This window comes from Haplochromis burtoni, unplaced genomic scaffold (assembly GCF_018398535.1).
Source record: "Haplochromis burtoni strain Fernald_Lab_line unplaced genomic scaffold, NCSU_Asbu1 Contig_227, whole genome shotgun sequence".
Lineage (NCBI taxonomy): Eukaryota > Metazoa > Chordata > Actinopteri > Cichliformes > Cichlidae > Haplochromis > Haplochromis burtoni.
In genome coordinates, this window is record NW_024582588.1 from 397394 (window position 1) to 419774 (window position 22381).

At 38.9% G+C, this 22381-nt stretch overlaps 1 protein-coding gene across 3 annotated transcripts in view; it reads right to left on the reverse strand.

Annotated features, from left to right (window-relative positions):
• Positions 1–701: 701 nt before the first annotated feature.
• Positions 702–22381, reverse strand: part of LOC102307464 (kinase suppressor of Ras 1) — a 59446-nt gene continuing 37766 nt past the window's right edge. For all 3 annotated transcript variants that reach the window (XM_005937146.3, XM_042226759.1, XM_042226758.1), the window contains 18 exons: positions 18007–18154; positions 16355–16751; positions 15976–16139; positions 15790–15856; positions 12752–12835; positions 12591–12652; positions 11211–11323; positions 10880–11054; positions 10048–10102; positions 7946–7991; positions 6568–6828; positions 6275–6471; positions 5978–6074; positions 5507–5640; positions 5285–5416; positions 4747–4882; positions 3222–3352; positions 702–3089 (listed from right to left, as the gene is read on the reverse strand). In XM_005937146.3, coding sequence (XP_005937208.1) covers positions 3080–3089; positions 3222–3352; positions 4747–4882; positions 5285–5416; positions 5507–5640; positions 5978–6074; positions 6275–6471; positions 6568–6828; positions 7946–7991; positions 10048–10102; positions 10880–11054; positions 11211–11323; positions 12591–12652; positions 12752–12835; positions 15790–15856; positions 15976–16139; positions 16355–16751; positions 18007–18154 — 2409 coding nt within the window. In that variant the 3' untranslated portion in view covers positions 702–3079. The remainder of the gene's footprint in view (positions 3090–3221; positions 3353–4746; positions 4883–5284; positions 5417–5506; positions 5641–5977; positions 6075–6274; positions 6472–6567; positions 6829–7945; positions 7992–10047; positions 10103–10879; positions 11055–11210; positions 11324–12590; positions 12653–12751; positions 12836–15789; positions 15857–15975; positions 16140–16354; positions 16752–18006; positions 18155–22381) is intronic.

Genomic DNA, 22381 nt, shown 5'->3' on the forward strand with positions numbered 1-22381 from the left:
AAAGTTAGGACCAAAACCAAACCTCCAAAGTGTGTGAAAACGATAATCCCACTCAATCCGATCGAACGCCTTTTTGGCGTTAAGCGATATTACTGCTTCTGGGGATGGAGTATCAGCCTCAGTATAGATGATATTAATATCTCAAAAACCAAAGCAGCACAAATGATAATTGTACCTGCACAAATCTGCAAAAACGAAGCACTAACCGCTCTAATGCCTCTCTAACGCCTATTTGCCTTTACTTTTCATGTTGGTGGGGCGTCAGCTTCACTCTGGCTAAAAAATCCCCTCTTGCCCCCTCCAGGCGGTCTTTATCCTTCAAGTTCAGGTCCTCTACCAGAGGCCTGGGAGCTTGAAGGTCCTGCGCAATATCTTTTTATTTTCCTAGGACTGCGCTCTTCTGGACAGAGATCTGCAATGCTGTTCCTGGGATCTGCTGGAGCCACTAGCTTGCAGGTCACTGCACTGAGTACTCCGATTACCACTGGGACCACCGTTACCTTCACCCTCCAGATCTTCTCTTCTCTGAACCCTTAGTACTTCTCCAGCTTCTCGTGCTCCTTCTTCCTGATGTTGCTACGGCCCTCTTCTTCTCCATCTCTACCACCACTATGTCCAGTTGGTAGTGTAGATTCATTTAAAATAAATGTATGGCTATTCTTACAAACACTGTTATAAAATAGTGAACACCAAGTCACTTATCAAAATATCAAGTTTAATGTCTTAAATTGTTCAGACAAAAAGCCTTGAAAGTATCAACAAAAAACAGAAAAATGGAAACAAGAAAAGGAAAACAATCCACCAACAACAGTCTCATACATAAATATAGTACCAACAAAAACATTTTAAAACTCAACCCTTGCACAAACATGTATAAAATACAACGTGCAGTAAAATACTGTATTTACATATATGCATTAGTTCAATTTTCTCATCATAAATTGGGCTTTGCCCTACTGGTGAAACCATTACATACAAACACTTTTGGTGAATGTACAGCCTGAGGAAAGAAAACTCACAAACACAACAGCCATGTCTTGCTCACTAATGCAAATTGCGCAAGGGTGCACTGCTTCTTGTCACAATCTTCCTTATACTGTAATGAAAACAGTCTTTCTATTACTGTGCTTCCGCTTACTGTTGTCCTATAAGAAGTTAAAGTAGACAGATAACTTGTATCTCTTCTTATATCCCACTGTGGGTGGTATCACTCAGTGGTTTGCCCTCTGATAAATTAATGATGACTAATCAGGTGGCAGTGTGCGACAGCTGCATTCTGTCAAGTGTTGTTGGAGCACTGCAGTGTCTTTCTATCGTGGTTTCGATACCACAACATTCGTCATCTATTCATAACTACTTAGCTATTTCATAGCTTCAGGGAATCTTATAAAATTGCAACAGAAGTAAAAAAAGCAAAGTTGTTATTTTGAGGGAATCGCTTTTCCAAGGGTCAGTTCAATCATCTTTATCTTTCATTGTGCCAAAGTGGAACATAAATAGTAACTCATATCTGTCTGTGATATTTATTACTTCGGTAGAGAGGTAAATGATTTCCATGGTGCCTTTTGCACTACAGTGAACTCAGTCTGGGCAAACACTTTCAGTTTTGGAGATATATTATGAATCAAAGAGGCAGAAATTCCACATTAGAACAGTGGCAGACTGAGAGACTGTTTGAGTCAGACTGTTAATGCTAAAATTATATCTATATTAATATTCTTCAGTGTGTAGAAAATTTGTAAAAAACAAAAAACAACAACAAAAAACAAACAAACCAAAAAGCAATTTCTGCAAAGAGCTGTCGGTTTCTCTCCACTAGATGTCACTAGATTGCAGCCAACTGAATTTTGTTTTCTTCTCTTCCAATGCAAGTACCTAATGGTAGCTATGGTGGCTGCTGTAGGACAATAAACTCTGGAAAAAACTAAATCAACAACTCAAGATTAGAAGAAGATTAGAAGAAATCTGCACTGATGTATTTTATTGGACTAATTCTAAGTTTATGAGACTGCATCATAATTACATAATAATCAATGTATATTTATAAGGACAACACTTTTTCGATTAAGTAACTTAAAAAATTACTGGGTGTATATTGTGAACTGACCCTTTGAAAGTAAACTCTGGTGGAACCCTTGAAGTAAAATGTATTTTAAATTAACTAAGAGCTGAAACCAGCAGCTCTTAGTTAACTATGCATTTAACTCAAACAGCCATGAGACTATGCCTACACTCACATTTAAACATATATAAGAAGAATTACATTCACTGAAGGTTGGGAGTTAGAAATGTGGGGGGAAGTAGGCACACAGGTTAATCAAGGGAAAAGAGATAAAGATGAAAGCAAAGCATTTTTAGACCCAGGTATTATGATGTCCCTGACAGAACTTAAAAGGTTTCATCTGCTGGTTTTCATCTAGAATACAAATTTTGGCTAGTGCATGCATAATATCCGATCTTATAGGAAATCTGTCAGAGCTGCATCTTTCATATCATATTTTCAGTCAATTTAACAAGCTCTCACTGCCTGACTTAGTGATATGCTGATGGCAGTGATGTCTCAGGCATTCATGATTTTCCAGTGTCCTTAACCAAAATAGAAGTGGACCCAGGAGACAAACAGGAATGTTGGAAAACAAGTAAGCAAATAGAAAGAAAGGAAACAAGATCATAGATAAAGATGGAAATGCAGGACCCAAAGGAAGCCGTCAGGAGATGAGGCACAACAGGAACAGGCCAAGGTGAATCAGGCAACATCCAGAGAAGAGGAAGTTGAAGACAGAAGAAAAAGAGAAATTCAGTACATTACAGACTGTGATCAACACTATCACGTATCAGAAGAAAAAGTAAAGATAGTGCCTAATTTGCCAAAGTAGAAAAAATGCATTTACTTGATACATTATTCATTCGTTCCTCAGAACAAAACAGTAGTCACATTAAAAACAGTCTAAGTATGTACATATATATCATTTGATCATCAGCAGGCCAGCTTTACATTTTTCACATTTCTTTAAAAAACACTATTTACAGCATTTTTGTTGACTGATGGTGTAATGGTTCCTCTTAGCTTCATAAAATTTCAAATTTTTCTGAAATGAAAATGTAGATTTTGATGAGCAATGACTAAAATAAATAGGTAAACATTTTGAATGTTGATGTTATATAGTGTAGTGGGTTGGTTCACCCAGATTATGAATTTACTGTCACTCCATGACACTTACTCTGTTGTTTTCCAGTGTCCAGGGTGAGAAAGCCTGCGGTTGAGTTTAGGGAGTCTGTCCAGCATGCCTGCTAGCTGGGTGAAAGGTGGCCTGTCATCTGCCGTAAGGGACCAGCAGGCAGACAGGATCTCCTGTTGGGATGGTAGGTAACAGATAGAACATGGTGATTGGTTGGTAATCAAATTTTAATCAATATGAAAATAATAATAATATAATCAATATTAATACTTTTAATACTTTACACATGTTGCTATCCAGAAGATGCCTTTTAAGAAAAGATTTTTCTTATTTCAAGACAATGCTAAACAAAATTTGTTGAGAACTGAAATCATTTGATGCATGGTGATGAAACTGAAATTTTACAAATTTATGCCTTTGCTTTCTTTCTTTTCTTTTCTTTTCTTTTTGATGTCCTCCGAAACCCGAGTTGCTGCTTCAGCTACTGCCTGGACCACATTTAGTTTGGCCTTTTGGTACCCATCAGCTTCCTCTGAAGTCCTACAGGCTAATCCAACCTGATAAGACTCCTTTTTCAGCTTGATGGCCCCATCACCACCACGAAAGCCATCAACCACTTAGGAGCAACAGCTTGAAACAAGTCCTTGGCGGACGAAGTTCGCCCTGAGTTCCAAAAGCCTATGGAAGCTGTAGGGCTGTCTTGTTTGACACGGCTCTATATTGGCAGACTGGGGTGGCGGTTCCTATCTTTAGGATTGGGAACCAGAAGGTGTACTCCAGTTACAGTTACAGCAGCTACACTCCTCAGCCTCCCTGGAAAGGTCAATGCTATGGCACTGGAAAGAAGAGCTTGTCTGTTAGTTAAACCTAGGATACAGGAGGAACAGTGAAGATTTCATCCTGGTTGCAGAACACTGTACAAGCTCTTCAAACTCTTAAATATATTTGCAGGTGAGAGTTTGCCCAATGAGTCTACGTGTTTTTAGCAGACTTGGAGAAAGCTTTTTCCTGCATCCCTTGGAGTGCTCTCTGAGGGCCGTCTGGTCCGTAACTATGAGCCATTTGGTCTCTGTACAACTGTTGGTCTGCCTTACTGGCAATAAGCCAGAGTTGTTCCCCGTGGGTGTTGAACTCAGCTAGGCCTGAATTAGACCAGACCAGTGGTGAAAGTAACAGCTACATAGCCCATGTGTATCCTAGAACCGGATGTTGATGTAGTGGAGAAGTACAAGTAGCTGGGTGTAACATCAACAACAGTCTAAACTGGGAGACCAGCACAGAAGCTGTATAAATCACACTGAACAACTCTACAATACAACTGTGTGGCAAGGAAAGATGTGTTCAGTGTTTTATTTCTACCATTCGCTCTTACAACACTAGTAATGTCATTATGCTGTGCTGTGTTGATGTTGAAATGCAATACTTATGATTATTATGATGATTATTATTAATACTGCTGTTACATCAACAGCATTTCCCACATTAGGAACAAAGAAAATATATATTGTAAATTGTTGACAGTTACCAACAGGGTCAGTTTTTTCGTAGACATGATCTTCAGACTCACCGTGACCTCCTTGCCCAGATTGGACTCTAACAGCACATTCTTAATGCCTTCATTACGACCCACTAGCCAGATTATAGTTTCCACAGGCTGGTTGGTAATTGGCCAGTCTCGCATCTGCAGCTCATACCAGATTGTGCTGGAAATGACACAAGATCCTTTCATGTACTACATTATTTTACATTTTCTTACATCATGTGCTCAAATATGCAACATGGAGCATGAATAAAATAGAAACAAAGGTTTTAAAAAACTGTGTGCAGTTCTAGCTGAAAGTTGCACATCATGTCTGGATAGCTGAATTTATGGTTCTACAAAAACAACTTTACTATGTTAGCTGGCAACAGTAAAAATCCTGATTTAACTTCGAGAAAACCAAACAATCAAACAATTGTTATGTACCACAGAAAACACAAAAACAAGCTAATATAAAATTATAACAAAGTAAAGGTTAAGAACCTAAAAGGCAGAACTGCATAATATAAACTATAGCTTCAATATCACATTAATAGTTTCTAGTATAAATGGCACTAGTCAATACCCAAAAGCATAAATATCAGCAGCTTTGGAGAAAGGCAGCTGGTCCTCATCAACCTCTGGGCTCAATTTTCGAACAATTTCTGGAGCCAGGTAGCAGATCCAGCCCTGTGGTATCCGCAGCACATTCTTTCTTCTAAACACAGAAACACAGAGAAGAAGAATTAGGAGAAAAAACATGGCTCACCATAAATTTATTGCCAAATGCAGTTTCTTTCACTCTTACCTGCCTTCTTGTACCACACCAGACATTCCAAACAGGCCAAAGTCTGTAATCACCACCTTGTTTGTGTCATAGAACACATTCTTGGACTTCAGATCCTTGTGAACGATGCCTTTAGCATGAAGATAACCCATTCCCTGCAACAAACAAAGATTTTCTGAACAAAAGATATTCCTACATTCACAAAAAGAAAATGAAGACGACCCAACAGTAGATATTTTTAGTTTATATGTTTAAAGCCTTGTTGTGTAGATTTTTATTTTACGTGTGACACTAAACTTTTTCAAATTGTGGCACTGGGGATGAGGGGAAGCACCAAAACATGCTGAAGTGCAGCATGTTTCAATCTTGACATTGTATCCAAAACAGTACATTTTCCTACTTGTTATATAATGTACATAGTGTATGTTTGGCATTTCTTGGCTACAATTCCATCTTATTTATCAACCAATAGAATATGCAGGTATTACTTACCTTAACGATTTCCTGTGCAATCTGTCTGGTTTTATTTATGTCCAGCAGGTGACCTCTTTCTCTTACAACAGAATACAGAGTCAGACCCTTACAGAAACTGCAGAGGAAACACATGCAGTATGGTTACAAAATAAACATCACATCACAAAAAGTCAAAAAAGCAGCAAACAACTTTTTGTATAGAACTTTATATACAACAGTGCACATATGCACTTGTTGTTGGAACTGCACTTGAAATGGGGGGAAGCCAGCATGAGTGACAATGCAGTGTTTAGGTGAGCAGTCATGCAGCAGTACCTGGTGATAATAGCAAGATGAGGAGGAGCCATGCATGCACCCATGAACAGGATGACGTTCTCGTGCCTGGTCTGCCTGTAGTTCATAACCTCTTTTTTGAAGACTTTCAGATGATCCTGATTGTTGCCATCAATCTCTAGAAGGCGAATGGCCACCTCACCATGCCAGCGACCTTTATGCACCTTACCCCAGCGACCCTGGACATAAAGCCAAAATTTAAATTAATAATAATGTTTTTTCTTTTCATTTTTTGAACAGGATTTTATATTTCTACGATACAAATCTGCTTTCACCTTTCCAATAAGCTCTCCCAGCTGTAGTTGCTCATACGGGATGTCCCACTCCTGGAGGTAGACACTGGTCTGGCTGACCTTACGAGAGATGGGGACCCCAGAACGGCCAACAGCCTGACGGCGGCATATAGAAGAGGGTAGATCATCCAGACCATCTTCATCATACTCTTCCTTGGAATAACTCTTTTTTGTGTCAGTCTGGTCAGCTTCTTCTTTATCCATAGCTGTGTAATCTTCCTCTCCTTCCTCTCCTTCCTCTTCCTGTAACACATGGCAGAAGAATGAAAGTGAACACTGATGTTAAACACTTTGATATCTATTACTGGAAATAGCAGCACTTGGTATACAAATGTGAAATAGGTATTGCAGTCTTGTAATTCTCCATTCAGACCAAAAGTGTTTTGGATAGTTATACAATTCTTGTGGTTGCTGGAAGAAATATTTGATGGAATAAATAACATCCATCAGTATGAAGAGTATGAAAAGATTGCTCCACTGGGATGCTGCTCCCTTTTAGCCTGGAAAGTTCATTGTCATTAAGAGGAAATGTTTACCAATATCTTCAAAGATAATGGCAGGCAGGAAATGAGCTTAAGTTAAATAAAGAAATATAATAAACCCAACTAAACATCCCAGCAAATCCATTACAGGCTGGACCTCAATCCAATAGAGATACTGTGAAATAACCTCATATAGACAGTCACACTGGGTATTGAATGAATCAGCTGGATCTGAAGCAGTTCTGCGAGGAATAAAAACGTCCCGAACACTGGGTAGGTCTGATGTTAATATAGCCAACACATCATTTAATGTTTCCACCAAAAAAGTACTGCTTAATGGGAATGTTCAATACAGGACCTCTGGTTATGGCTGTAGGATCATTAATGAGAAGACACGAGGATGGGTCTCTAACAAAGTACTAAATACAAGGTCTGAATATTTGGAATAGGATAATAGAAATGGAACAGTTTTTAATACATTAACAAAGCAGCCAAAAACTTGCTTTTGCTGAAGTATTGTGTGTAGATTTGTGAGACAAGAATGAATTGAATCGTTTGAACAAAAGGCTGAAAAATAACTAAATTTGGAACATTTGAAAGAAGCTGAAAAGTTACCAAATGGATGTCAGTGCCAGAAAAAAAGGAACATGCTTTAGCACAGTGCATTGGCAAGTACTGTAAACCAAAGGAAAATGACATGAGTAAAATATACATGTAATGGAGACAAACCAGCAAATCACATCCTTTTCCCTTCATCTTTTTAATTTAATATACTGCAATCCAATCCAATCAGATTTTATTTATAAAGCACTTTAAAATACCCAACACAGGACCAAAGTGCTGTACAGAAAATAAGTTATGTGGCTTCTATTACTCACCAATCCCTGTTCTGTGGCTGTTATTTGTGTCTCAGTAATCACCATCCTGAAACCAAAGAAATTAACAAGAATTCACCAAAATTTGTAACAAATTAATTTATCTTTAGAATAACTACATTTGGAAACTTGCTGAGAGCTACTGGCTGCCAAAACGGCTCCTCTTTCTCCTCTTTCCATGTCCCGGCATTGTGCTGGGCAGCAAAACTATTTTGCTCCAAACCCTCCTGGAGCCTTATTTTATAGAGTTTGCATGTGTGGCTTTTATCCAGGTGCTCCAATCCAAAAACACCGGCCTGCATAAAGAACTATATTGTCAGTGGCTGGGTCTCTGACCCAGCATTTTTAGTGTTTTTTGGTAAATTTGTATTTTCTTAGAATAATATGTGTAGTTCTGGTGTTGCATTATTAGTTAGGTTTTAGTTGAGCCTATTCTAGTTTAGGTCCATCTATGTCCTCTTCTGTAAGTCTGTTCTGGTTTCCTTTATGTAGTCTGCCATGTATTTCGTGTCAGCATATTTCATGTTGTCTAGTTGGTGCTGTCGTTTCTACGTCTGTGTTTCCTGTTGTATTTTGAAGGTCTGGCGTTTCCTCGTTCAATGTGCTTAGTTTTACACTTCCCCTCTGGTGTCACTATGTTCATTTGTGTCATGTGATTCCACTTCCCCTGATCACCCCTTGTGTGTATTTAGTCTGCGTGTTCCATTCTCTTTGTCAGAACGTCTGTGTTTCCACGTCTAGTCATAATCCTAGAACTCATAGTAATCTTAGTTGTCACCGTTATCATGTTTGATCAGAATTTTCAGTTAGTTTTCCCAGAATGGGTTCCAGTTTAGTTGTCGTTCTTGTTTTGGGCTCTGTTCATGTCTACCAGTCTGAATAAAACAGCTCGCTTTTTGTTCAAGGCTCTGCTCTGTCTCCCCCTATGTCCGCACCTCATTTTCACACTCTCGCAGTCAGCTCCTGCTGACCGTGACATATATGAACAAATGGCTTACAGTGTAAGTGCCCTAAAGCTAGAAAAATGTGATGTAAGATTCGACTTTATTCTCCTGCAAGGAGGCAGACCCAGGAATGGAGTTTCCTAAAACCACAAATAAAGGTGGTCAGTATTTTGATAGGATGTCATATCAGCAGAAACTCAGATGCCATTTGTTTCCAACTCATGTTATCTTATGAGTTTTACAAATTCAAGAAAATTTTGTAAATAAACTATTTTTTAGGTTTTAGTTTATGTTTTACAAAAACATTAACAATAATAATTTTGAATATCACCATAAATACTATTTATGTACAGTGTGTGCTCTCTACATAGCAATACTGGATTTTTTAAAAAAGAGTTTAAAAGAAAAACCGCAGTGATATACAGGTCAATCTAACAATACTTTTAAAAAAATCTTAAAATTTGCGTTGCTCTGGTGGATAAAGAGAGTGACTCACTGTGTATAGAAAGAGGAGGAAGGCTGTAAAACCTTGCAAAAGAGTCCAATGCAAGTCAATGTCATTGAAGCTCACCTCTCTTTAATGACAGATGGTGAGTTGTCGAAGATATCCTCAAATTTTCTGCCAGTTAGTGCTGCCATTTTTGCTGTTGTTAGGTGCTGCTAACTTGTGTTAGTGAAACTTTCTTTTTAGTGGAACAAACACTTCAATCAGCTGTTGTTCACACAGCTCATAGTAAACTGGAAAGGGGAGGGTCGCATGTCTAATCTCGTGACAATAAGCAATTGTGACAATATTGGGGATAAATAAGTATGTTTATGTACACGTAAGCGTTCATGTGTTAGAGACTTCGATTGAGGTAAGGAGGAAGAGGATGAGGGGGAAATAAGGAAGGAGAGAGAGCAGCGGTGGAGGAGGAGAAAGAAAGAGAAAGGAGAAATATCAAACTATACCTACAAATGTTAAATGCTAACATACAGTTTGAAAGAGCCATTTGTGAACTTTAAAGTAATTTAGAAAGTGTACTATGCAAGTGGACTGTTTGGTAAAGCACTGCTACTGTTTGAATTCCTACCAAATCTGACTTGAACTCATGATAGTAAGTATATGAATGAAATAAAAGTGCATCATTGGATCGCTACATGAATGTTGTATTCTCTTACCCAGACTCATTGTGACTGCCAGAATGCTGAACGCTGCATGTGGAGGCAGGAACATCTGTTGGAAAACTCAGCTTGAGAGCACTGCACTACTACAAAACTACTTATCATCATTCCAAATTGATGCTTGGATACTTGCAGTACATGACATGAGGACAAAGGATGTTAAATCCAACATAGTTTGAAGCTGTCAAACTATCACGTTTGAGCATTTACAAATGTTTTTAACCAGTTTGACAATAAAACACTTTACAACAATTCTTTGAATGGTTCAAAGACAGATCACGATGCTCACATGCTCAATCGTTCACTTGACACTTTTAAACATGAAAAACTGGTTTTGCCATACAGCCCAGTTTTAAAATAAAAGTTGGTTATTCTCAAAAATCTACATAAAAACAGAGTACACTGATTTTCATATCATTTTAAACTTATTTGGAATAACTCACCAAATATTTTTTTAATCATATATTTTTTTAATCAATGTTTTTTTTAAACACAAAAGGTGCAGTTTAAGGTATACCTCGAATTCTCCAGCGTTTTTTTTTACAACTGCAGAAGCCTCTGATGAGAATTGAAACATCTTCATAAATTAAAGATGTCCAACTGTCATCTTTTTTTCAAGCTCCTAAGACTCACAGGGCTGTAAACATTCCCCTAGTCCCACATCTCAACAAAGTCTTCCTGACAACAAATGAGGCCTTATTTTCCACAAAAACACACTTTTCACTTTTGTTAGAGATGTAATTTCTACAACTTTAATGTTTAATTGAATTTATAGTTAAATATATCGTTTCTAAGAGTGAAACAATGCTGTCTTTATTACTTTGCATACCTGGGAAGTTGAAGCGGTTGTCCCAGGAGCTCTGTGGTGATGGGTTAGGTGGGGGGGTGGCACTTATGCTTGAAGGGTTACTCTGCTGGAAATGTGCTGGAGAGGAAGGTGTGGAAGAGGTGGCTGATGACGGGTTACTGCTGGATTCCAGCTGGTTAATACTGGGGACAGGGTCCTCCAAACACACAAGGAGTCCATTATTTCAATTATTTCACATTATTTATTTCTTGCACACTGATCTCAACAATCTTCTCCATTTCAGTATTGAAGAATAGAAAGAGCTAGAGCAGACCTGAATGAGATATAACACATATTAGAAAGCTGCACTTACCCTTTTGGTTAGTGCCTTTGGTAAGGTGCCAAACTGCACTGAGACTTCGGCTGTGTGATCAATCCGATTGTTGATGTCTGATGGTACCGATTCTGCCCTACGCATCCTTGGCACTACCGGTCAGATAAAAATACAAGCTTTGAGCTTAAAATATTTTCAAAACTTTACAATTCCTAAAATAAAATAAACAGGCCCTAACATGTTAGATTCTTGCTGATACTATCCTGCCCATTGTAATATCCTTCCTAACATGCTACTAGTGTAACTGTCAAAGCTAAAGGGAGTCCATTACAAAATTAATAGCATTGTTGCCAGTAATCGCTAGACTTTAATCACCTGGATGATTTGTCTACAGACATTACTAAGTACTGTCATGTGCCCTCATCTTCCCTTACTTCCCCAGGCTGGGTTTGCATCTCCTCCCGAGGTCCATGTTGTAGTGTAGAGCGGCACCAGTTGTGACCTGGCATACCCTTTGTTACTGATTTCTAAGAACTACAACTGACCACAAAGAAAAATATAATTTCCATAACAATTTTCCTAAAACTACAAGTTGTAGGATATTTTCCCACTTATAGAACTGAAAAAAAAACCCTGTATACCCACTTTTATCTAACATATTTTCCCTTACCAAAACCCCCACATTTCAATAGTTATAAAACAAATCAATGGTAATCCCAGTATGTTTACAAATTCACTAGATAACAGACTAACACTTTCTTTTTTTTACTCTCCTTTACTCATAGAATTGAGCAAATGATCAAGGACTGCTGGCTTGTAGGTAGCTAAATTTAAGTGGACTGGCTTTTATTTAGCACTATTCTACTCTATCCAAGTACTTAAAGCATTTATACAGCATGCCTCATTCACCCATTCATACATGTACTTTTTTTCTACGCAAGTGCTTCTATCTAACTTTCACACACATTTACACTCGGCTGACTGTATCAGAGAGCAACTTGGGATAAGTATCTTGCCCAATGATATTTGGCATGTAGACTGGAGTATACAGGGACAGAACCACCAACCTTCTGATTAAGGATGACCTGCTCTACCTCCTGAGCTACAGCCCCACCCATTTCTGAGCTCTGGATAACAGTTTCATCACAGTCAGGACTTTTCATACTGATATATGTGCGGCTGTGAGTAAGCGCATAACTATTTGCCTGCACTGCTGTGCATGTGTTGCACATGCATGAAATGGACCAGGTAGTAAGTGAACATAGGTGAGGATGACCAACCGGTCACTGGTCAGGGCCACGAATGCTGGAAATTGGCCCGTTCCAATCTCTAACCAGTCTAACCAGATTTCTAATGTAGTCTTTAACACCACTAGACCAGTAAAGTCACACATCACTAAATTATTTTAATGTTGCTTACATGTAGCAAATGATATCCGACATGAAGGTGCATCTTTGGTACACTTGTTATGGCACTTTAACCTGTGAGGAGAAGAATACTCTAAATAGTACACTAAAGAAGTCATGACAAGTTGTACTGCAGTCTGAAAGAGTGCACGATCTTATCTTTACAGTTCTTACTTGCAGTGTTTACACTTGACACCAAACATCATGCTCTTAGAACAAACTTGACATGTTTGGGAGAGCCAGGACTTAGTCGAAAACCTGCAAAAGAGAAGGAGAACAAATATGACAAATATATTGAGAAATATGTTTAAGAATTTAGTCAGGTGATAATAGATGATGAGTAAAACCCTAGCCTTAAATTTTGTGACTGTATATCTAAATGTAGAATTTTAACTTAATAATAATTTCATTTAGAATGACTGACAGTGTAAAGTCATATAGTAACTTCTGCATGCTGTGAATACAAAGGAATTCAGGAAAGAACAAAAAACATCTTGTTCATCACGCTGTTCTTAGAGCTTTTTTTTCTTAAGCTAAAAAACGTAAATTTCTCCTGATGAAGCCAAAGGCCTGATCACAGGTTCAAATATCATTTCAGTCTGCTAATAAGAATAACATTTCATATGTAAAAAGGAGTATAGTATTACATGTAGTACAGAGTCCAGTATAGTACAGTATGAAATAAACATACTATATGTTTACATAAAATTTCACTCAAATTGGACTCAAAGGCTATTTCATGGGCATTCATGGACTATTCCTTCATTCCTTCAGATAAAATCAAGATCAACCTCGACCAGACTGACAGCAAGAAAAAAGTATGGAGAAGGTGTGAAAGGGCTCATGAACCAAAGCATACCACATCATCTGTAACACGGCAGAGGCCGTGTGATGGCATGTGCGTGCATGGCTGCCAGTGGCACTTGGAAACCCGTGTTTATTGATGATGTGACACAGGACAGAAGCAGCCGAATGAATTCTGAGGTGCTCAGAGACATACTGTCTGTTCAAATCCAGCTAGATTAGGCGGCCTTTCATAATACAGATGGACAATGACCCAAAACATATAGCCAAAGCAAGCCAGGGGTTTATTAAAGGAAAGGAGATGAATATTCTTGAATGGCCACCTGATCTTAACCCAATTGAGCATGATTTCACTTGCTGAAGACAGAAAGGCAACAGCAACTGAAAGCTGCTGCAGTAAAGGCCTGGCAGAGCATTAAAAAGGAGGAAATACAGCATCTGGCGATGTACGTGATTGCCAGCAAAGGGTTTTCAACCAAGTATTAGCCATTGTAAGTAATTTATTCAATTACTTTTAAACCCCTGAAATTAAGGGATTGTTTTAAAAAAATGTTCTAGTTCCTCACATTGTTATGCAATCTTTTTGTTTAACCCACTGAATTAAATCTGAAAGCCTGCACTTCAACTGCATTTGAGTTGTTTCATTTTAAAATCCACGGTGGCGATGTACTGAACTAAAACTAGAGAATGGGTTTCCTGAAATAATGCAGTGTGAATACTGACAGCTGAAAGGTTTGAGTTAGATTTTTATAATTGCTCAATCTTGTACAGCAGTGTGTACACTGAATATGCTGACTCATTCACATGAAAGCCAAACTGCAGAACTGTTGAAAGCTGAAGTTCACACAGAAGAAGTTTCAAAGTAGCCAAACGTCTTTACACTAGAAAAAGCTAATGACAAAAGAAAATTTAGAATCATCAAATAAATCAGAATGAATATTGAAAGCTGATATTCTTTAAATCACTTGAAGAGTTGTCTTATGTGTTTTAAACATCTAAACCCAAGAATCTTAAAATCTTGAAAGAAAAAGCAGAATATCTGCATGTCTACTCTAATCTGCTGTGTGTGCAGATCAATGACTTCTTCTCAAACAGGAAGTCAGTAAAATAAAGTCGAATGGACAGAAGCATCTTGTCAGAGGACAGTGTGACAAACACTTTAATCGAGGGTTCGTCAGCATCTTCTTAGCGGAGGTGGTGACATGCCACATTCTGATGTTGTTGCTTTCTCTCAAACAGGAAGTCAGTGACCCACCTGAAAGTGGAGCTAAAGTTCACAAAAAGTAGCCTGTCATAAGATCCTGCAGAGTCCAGATTCTCTTTCACAAAAGGGCTTATTCAAATCTTTGGAAAGTCATCAACTGACACTAACCTGCTGAGTGTGTGTGTGTGTGTGTGTGTGTGTGTGTGTGTGTGTGTGTGTGTGTGTGTCTGCAGGTAAAATAGTTTTTAATCTTAAACTGTTTTGTGAGTTTTATTCTCAGACCAGGTCCATGTTAGTGGGGAGATGCAGACAGACATTATATTAGGTTCGATGAGTTGAAATTTGGGAGAATCCACTACAGACAGGCAAATGGTTTCAGCTCTAATATCCAGCCAGAAAAGATGATTCAAAAAGTCATCTACTGACCCCAACTTCCCAGATTTGAACCACCTATCTGCTGAAGACAAATCCACCAATAAAAAATAAGCCTGGAGTTAACTGGCCAATCAGAATGCTTTATCCAGTTACTACTGCCATACTGTTACTCTGTGGCAAATTCCTGTCAGATTTCTCTCGGTGCACTGGTTGAAAAACTGCTTCTAAATCCAAAACCGTAATGCCTAAAAGAAAAATAATAATTTTTTTAAAACTAAAAAAAAAATAAAAATACAGAAGATGGAATGATAATAATCATAATAAAGATTAGGATAACAACAATACTGTGAATGGTTATCTGCATTCACACTTGCACAAAGATTATGCAGATGATATCACTGATATCAAGATGATATCAATTTATTGATAAATGAATGTCAAAAGTTTTATGTTTTTAGTTCACTTTAGCTTCAGTTTCCAGATTTTATGTTTTATGTTTTGAAAATGTGTAATTTTAGTTTAGTTTACATTTTTGTGTTAGCCGTTTGTTTTTATATTCTAAGTGGTATCTCAAAAAAAGGCTAATATGTTTTAAGAACTACTGTACAGACAGACCACTTCATGTCATGTAAACATCCCAGACTCGACATGCACCAATTCCTCCTGATAGCTGTTGTGTTAACATTTCCTGTTTATTTTTTTTTTTAAGTTAGATGCTCAAAATATCGTTTCAGTTAGTTTTCGAAACACAATACGTAAAATGCATCACCTGCAGTGGCCATAACATAACATGTGATAACTAGAAGTTTTTGTCAAACTGGTTACTGACCTGTGGGTTACAGCCAGGCCAATGTCTCTTCTTATTGTATGGGGGGAACTTCTCTGCATGGCTAGATCTGTGAAGAATATTAGAAACCAGCATATCAAAAGAAGAGATTTTGTCAAATTGATACAGAGAAGGGCCAAAAGTCTATGTGAACAGAAATCCACTCCGGTAGCTTTTATACAAACTCACTGTCCAGTAAGATGGGGGCGACGGGCATCATGTATGGAGCTGAGGCTGGGACAGGGCCAGGTGTTTGGGCAGACAGCAGAGGTGATCTTAGACCTGAATCTTCAGGACTGATCCCAGAGCCGTTGATCTGAATAGCAGCCAACACTTTCTTCTTCTTACAGGCCCTGCAAAGACACCGACAAATTTGTAAATTCTACAGTGAAACCTCCTTACACTATAAATGTGATTCTTGAATTACACTATAAGGATAGACAAAATGATTTTTAAATTAGTTTTCACAATTGTGGAGATAAGAAATTGATTCAGGAAAGTACATAGAAATCTTCCTGTCAAAGTAGAGCTGAAAATGTATGACTGCAGAATTCCTTTTAAAACCTACTTGCGTGTCCCAGGATCCTCGTTGCGGTTGGTCGGCTGTGAGTCATGACTCTTGTTTTTCGTCAGTGCAATATTGGGAAGCAGTTGCAACAGTTTGCGAGAGGGTGGTGGTGGTGTGTGGGAGGACTTGAACGTGTGGGTCTTTGAGACCTGTGTTAGCGAAGGGGTGCTTGATTCCAAAGAGAACGGATCACTCATGTTCTCAGCTGGTACAGTTGGTCTCTGGTCATCTGAACAGGGTACCACTGATATAGAGATGGAGCGGCCATGATTGCTGTTGGGTTTTAATGAGGTAAAAGGGCTACCAGAGCTTAAAGAGGGTCTAATAGGAGAAAAGGGACTGCTGTCCTGTTGTGACTCAGAACTGCAGGAGCCTGAGTTATGCCTAAGATCACCTCCTAGAATTAAAGACAGTTTGGATCATTACTTGTGAAATACAATCAGTCTGATCAAACTTTTAACACCTCTGTAGGAGCTGAAAATTATACTGTATTATTTAGTGCCAATCCTCGTTTCTTTATATTTTGCTTCCAAGGAATAACACTTTTTTCTGTAATTTTTTAAAGTGTCATCAGCAATAGTCCTTTCAGATTTCTGTCTAAAGTTTTTCTTTTGACAGTGGCTGTTTCTTCACTCATTGTCAGTTCACTCCCTGTACCTGACCATTTTCCAACCATTTGTTTTGTTTGTTCAGCAACCTGAGACTGGCCTGTGAATTACTGAATGGATAAAACAGTTTTTTGTCCAAACATAACAGGCAACCTAGCAAAAAACTTTTTTAAAATTTGAATCTTTTTAATTTTAATGTAATATAATGTAATCTTTCATTCACACATCTTTAGCATGTCACAAAAACACATAATTTGTTCCATTTTCTTTTAGCTTAATCTATGAAAAAATCCAGTTACAAAATATTTGACACATATAAAATAGTATTTTTGCACCAGCAAGTCCCTAAGAGTCTTATATACTGTACTTCCATGTATGCACACATTTCAATAAATTGTTTCCCAATTTCCTTGCAAAAAATATGAAGATTAGAGGAGAGACTCCTTACTTTTGAACAGTGCTGCATTTTAGTAATAAAACAATTTGTAGAACACAAATGACAAGAAGAAATCCAAACAAAACTAGAGACAATGGGTACATTCAAATACTTAATTTTGCTAAAGAAGGCTCTAAGCAGAGTGAAGTGATCCTGAAGTCTCTATGCAGCAACCATAACATAAGCTGTTCAAAGGCTCCAAATCCTTAGGAAAAGAACTTCAATGCTTTATTACCTCCTTAAAAGAGGACACGTCAGCTGTCCTTTATGTGACGGCATCCTTCACAATATTACCCCACAATTCATAGCTGCGCACAATCTAACCATTCATGAAAAAAGTCAACATATGCTAGATTACATCTACCAGGCCACTGACAAAATTCATGGAAATGGAAATATATTAATTTTCTTCAGTGGAATTTAATAAGTGGGGTTGTTTTTTCAGCATCTAAAACAATGTAGTAGCCACCTCAGATGATTAAAGTATGAATTGTAGCACTGCTATTAAAATAATTCTTGTATATACCCCTCCCGAAATATCCTCTGATGAATTATTCTACAAATGACTCATGAAAAACAAAACATAGAAGGGGAGGTTCTTTGGTCACCTGTTTCATTAACACTCTTTAGACAGGAGAGAGCAGTAGTGAGGCGAGAGCGATCCTCTGAGTTGGAGCTTAGGCGTCTCATCATGTCCTGCAGCTCAGAGCTGGACATCTGCAGCAAGCTGTCCACCGAGAGCTTCCCTGCTGCAGCCTGCATGACACAAGGATGACATATATCACCGACAGCTTAAGTTATCTACTGTTCACTCGCTTTTATTTATATGCCAGATTTTACCCAAAGTGTATTCCCATTGACTTAAAATCCAAGTATACCAAAATATAAGCAATACTGCAACCAGCAAAAATGCGTAAACTAGAAAACGAGAGAAACAAAGAAAAAATGATAACCAAAAAACAAGAAAACCATAAACAGCTAAACAAGAAATATATATTTTTAAAATTCAATTAACTTGTATTTTGTGGACTTAGAGACATTCATCCCTCTGATCATCCTGTGGGCAGCGGTTCAGGAGTACCAGGTGACTAACGTGTTATTATGGGCCATTTAGTCACTGCAGTAAGTCGGACTCATTCCAGTGAGACCTGGACTCTGTCAAAACTGTCCTTTCTAAATGCTAAATGCTATCCATAACTTTTATGAAAAGAATTTGTGGGCCAAGGTCTATGAGAAAGCCCAGTAGCCTAGGGTTTCTGATTTGGTAGACTCAGGATCATGTTCCTGGTCTTCACAGATGTTGTTGGCCTCACCAATGAGTGACCTCCAGCTTGCACTAGGGTGGTTTGCAGCTGAAGTGGCTGGGATGAGAATCTACACCTCCAAATCTAAGGTGTAGATTCTCAGCAAGGAAATGGTGGAATGCTCTCTCTGGGCCAGAGATGAATTGTTGGCCCGAGGGAAGGAGTTCGAGTATCTCAGGGTCTAGTTCACAAGTGAGGGGAGAGTGGCGCAGAAGACTGACAGACAGACTGGCACAGCATCTGCAGTACTGCAGATGTTGCACTGGCCTGCTGTGGTAAAGAGGGAGCTGAGCATGAAAGCAAAGCTGTCAACTAACTGGGTGATCCATGTTCCTACAATCACAATGAACAATGAATAAATGAATGTGCTTCTCCCAAAGCGTGGCTACATCGGCTGAGGGGCTTGATCATTCAGGAGGGGCTTAGCGTACGCATGGAAATTGAGAACCAGTTCTTGTAGAGAACCAGTTTCCAGTAGTTCAATTCCTTGGAATTGTTAGTCTGCTTGCCTATCGATTCTGCTTATTGGTTTCACTTGTACGTATGCTACAATCAGCTAATTTCAGTTTGTATGCGGAAAGAGGCAAATAGTGGTGCAATCTAAAGTGTGGATATGAACATTACTTTTATTTTTATTGCAAAAAAGGACACGAGAACAATGATAAACTGCAAACTGCAACCAAGACAGGAACAATGCCATTTTGCTGCTAACACAACTTCAGCTCTTTGCAAGCATCTGTCTGCATGACTGCAAACATTTTCTTCCTCACCACAGTGATTCTACTTTAGAGTCACTGTGGCGATCACAGTACCTTCAGCTACTGCTCATTTCTGGCCTTTTCTGTATTCAGTTTTATATTTAATGATGAAAAAGCATGTTCCATTTAGTTGAGATCAGGCAACTGACTTGGTATTTGAACAATAATTCATTTCTAAGGAAGAAAGCAACTGGAGGCTTCTAAGAGGCTTCTTCAGTTCCGAAATGAAGAAGCCTCTTGGATGACAGGTGAAATATAAAGAACTTCATTCAGCTTCTTTCCAAGCATCTTAGACTACCACAGTCCCGATCAAAAATTTATCACTGCTATCACTGCTGAATAATTAAGAATAAAGATCCAACCATGCAAAATATGATTTTTTTTTCTTCCTATTTTTCAAGTGGTCTTAAACTTTTGACCAGACTGTATAACCTGATGACTTACACAGATAAAGACCTCATTTCATTACGTTGTTAAACTCTTAGGTTAGCTTTGCGGTATGCTTTCAGCCATTATCCTTTTACACTAAACAGTGCTATCTGTCCACTTTTGCAGAATTTGGCTAAATCTGGATGACAGACGGACGACAGATGCAGCCTGAACTAAACTGAAAAAGCCAATTGGATGACATGTGAAGAGGCTTCTTCAGTTCTGACGTCAAGCATCTGGCTAAATCTGGACGGACAAACTGAAAAACCAAAAAATTTATTTTTGAGCGCAGGAATTTATAATTATATACAACAGTGATAAAAAAAAAAAAAAGATTTCTTCTGGATCACTCCACAGTTCCCTGTACTCCAACTCCTGTCAGCCTTAAGACACCCAACCGCTGCAGCGTCATCAGAGAACTTCTGCAGATGGCATGTTTCACTGTTGTACTGGAAATCTGAGGAGTACAAGGTAAACCAGGAATGGAGTCCCCTATTGTGCCACAGTATTACTGACCACCACATCAGACAGCGTGCCCGCCCCCACCCCTTCTCATTCGGCAGAATGAAGCGAGGGTATTATAAATCAAAAAACATGACTCTCACAATGCCACCAGTACCATCTAGGTGACAGTGAGCACACTGCAACAGGTAGGTAACAGCATCATCCACTAGAAAGAAAACTGAACAGGTTCACCTGCAAGCTAAGACGGGCAAGAACCAGTCTCTTTAGCACCTTCATGACATGACATCAAGGCAACTGGTTTGAAGTTATCAAGATCAGAAGGACTGGCTTAATTTAATACATGATGTCTTTCATAGCACTGGTACTTTTTCGTGCAGCAGACTCAGGTTGAAGAGATCCTGCGGGATGTCAGACAGATGGAATGGACGATTTACATTTTCTTTACCTCACTTTCACTCTCGCTCCAGCCCAGCACCCGTGACGTCTCTAAACACACAGAGCCACTCTCCTCAGCATGACCCCCCCACCATGAAAAACGTAAGAAAGACTGTGAGACCATAGAAAAAAGGGTGGGGCAAGAGCATGTGACATTATACAAGTGACTGTCGGTGATCACATTGCGACAAGCATGCAAACAAAGAACTATTAGTTTGTAATGGATCCGAGTCTAGTCGTGTCAATCCTTGGCGAGTCAACTGGACAAGGGGTTTTTGATTGCTGAGGAAGTGTTGAGATTGGTGCTGTGTGAGGACGGGCAAGAGGGACTCCAGTACTGAACTTGTTGAAAAACAGATTCAGCTCATTGGCTCTAACCAGGCTACTCCCCTGCTGTTGTATGCCTTTGATTGAGTCTAGTGATAAGATGCATCAATCTCCACACCGCTTTGATGTTATTCAGCTGGAGTTTGGTCTCCAGCTTCTCTCGGTATATATCTTTAAACCTGATCAGTCCCACCATGGTATGTCCTTCTGAACTTGCAGCGGCTTTTTATCCATCCTGCATGTTTGCATACAGAAGGTCCAGAGTTTTATTGTCTCTGCCAACGGGTAGAGTGCCGTCCAGACTGATACAGGTAAAATCACCACTAATGGTGATGAAAGCCTCTGGATGTTTGCACCGTAGGTCAGCGACAGTCACTTGCATAATGTCACATGCTGCTGCCCCTGCTGATGTAGTCAAAGACAATTACAGTGGTAAAGAATATGGGCAAATACTCTCAGTTAAAAGTTCAATGTCTAGCGAGCAGAGACATTCCTTCACAGTAACATGTCCTGGATCTTTCATCAACTAACCCTGCAATCCCTCCACCTTTCTTCTTACTATTCAGCTTGGCGTCTCTGTCGCGTGAAAAGTGAAAAAGCACTATGGTCCAGGTGCAGCCATGTCTCTATGAAGCATAATATACTGCACTCCCAATACTCCCTTTGATGTCTTAACAGCCTACCATCTTATTAGCCAGAGACCTCACTTTTGCCATAGTGACCGATGGAACGGATGATTTATATTTTCTTCACCTCACTTTCAGCTTCTCTCCAGCCCGGCACCTGCGACGTCTCCTCTGATGTTCTTGACCAAGCTGGCTTTAGTCAACAGCGGTGTTTTGGAGATCTATGTGCTCTAATGTGTATGTAACACATAGAGCCACTCCGCTCAGTGTGACCCCCCCCCCCATGAAAAATGTAAGAAAGACTGCGAGACTAAAAAAAATGTCTGTAATTTTATAACAGTTCATACAAAATCTTAGTAAAATCCCTCAAACTAAGCCTGCAGTTTAATCATATTGATTGTTTTCAATTTACAGTCTACTGTGGTGAAGTACGAAGGCAAAAATTATGTCTTTGTCCCACACATTACAAAGGGCACTGTAGCTACAATATTATCAGACATTCCCCGGAATACAGAGTGAAAAACAAATTTAGGGAGAGGCATTTCCTTTGAGATAACAATGAGCCTGCACATTAGAGGATGAAATTAAGATATGAGGAGGCAATGTGATATCACAGGGATGTTCATTACAGTCAAACAG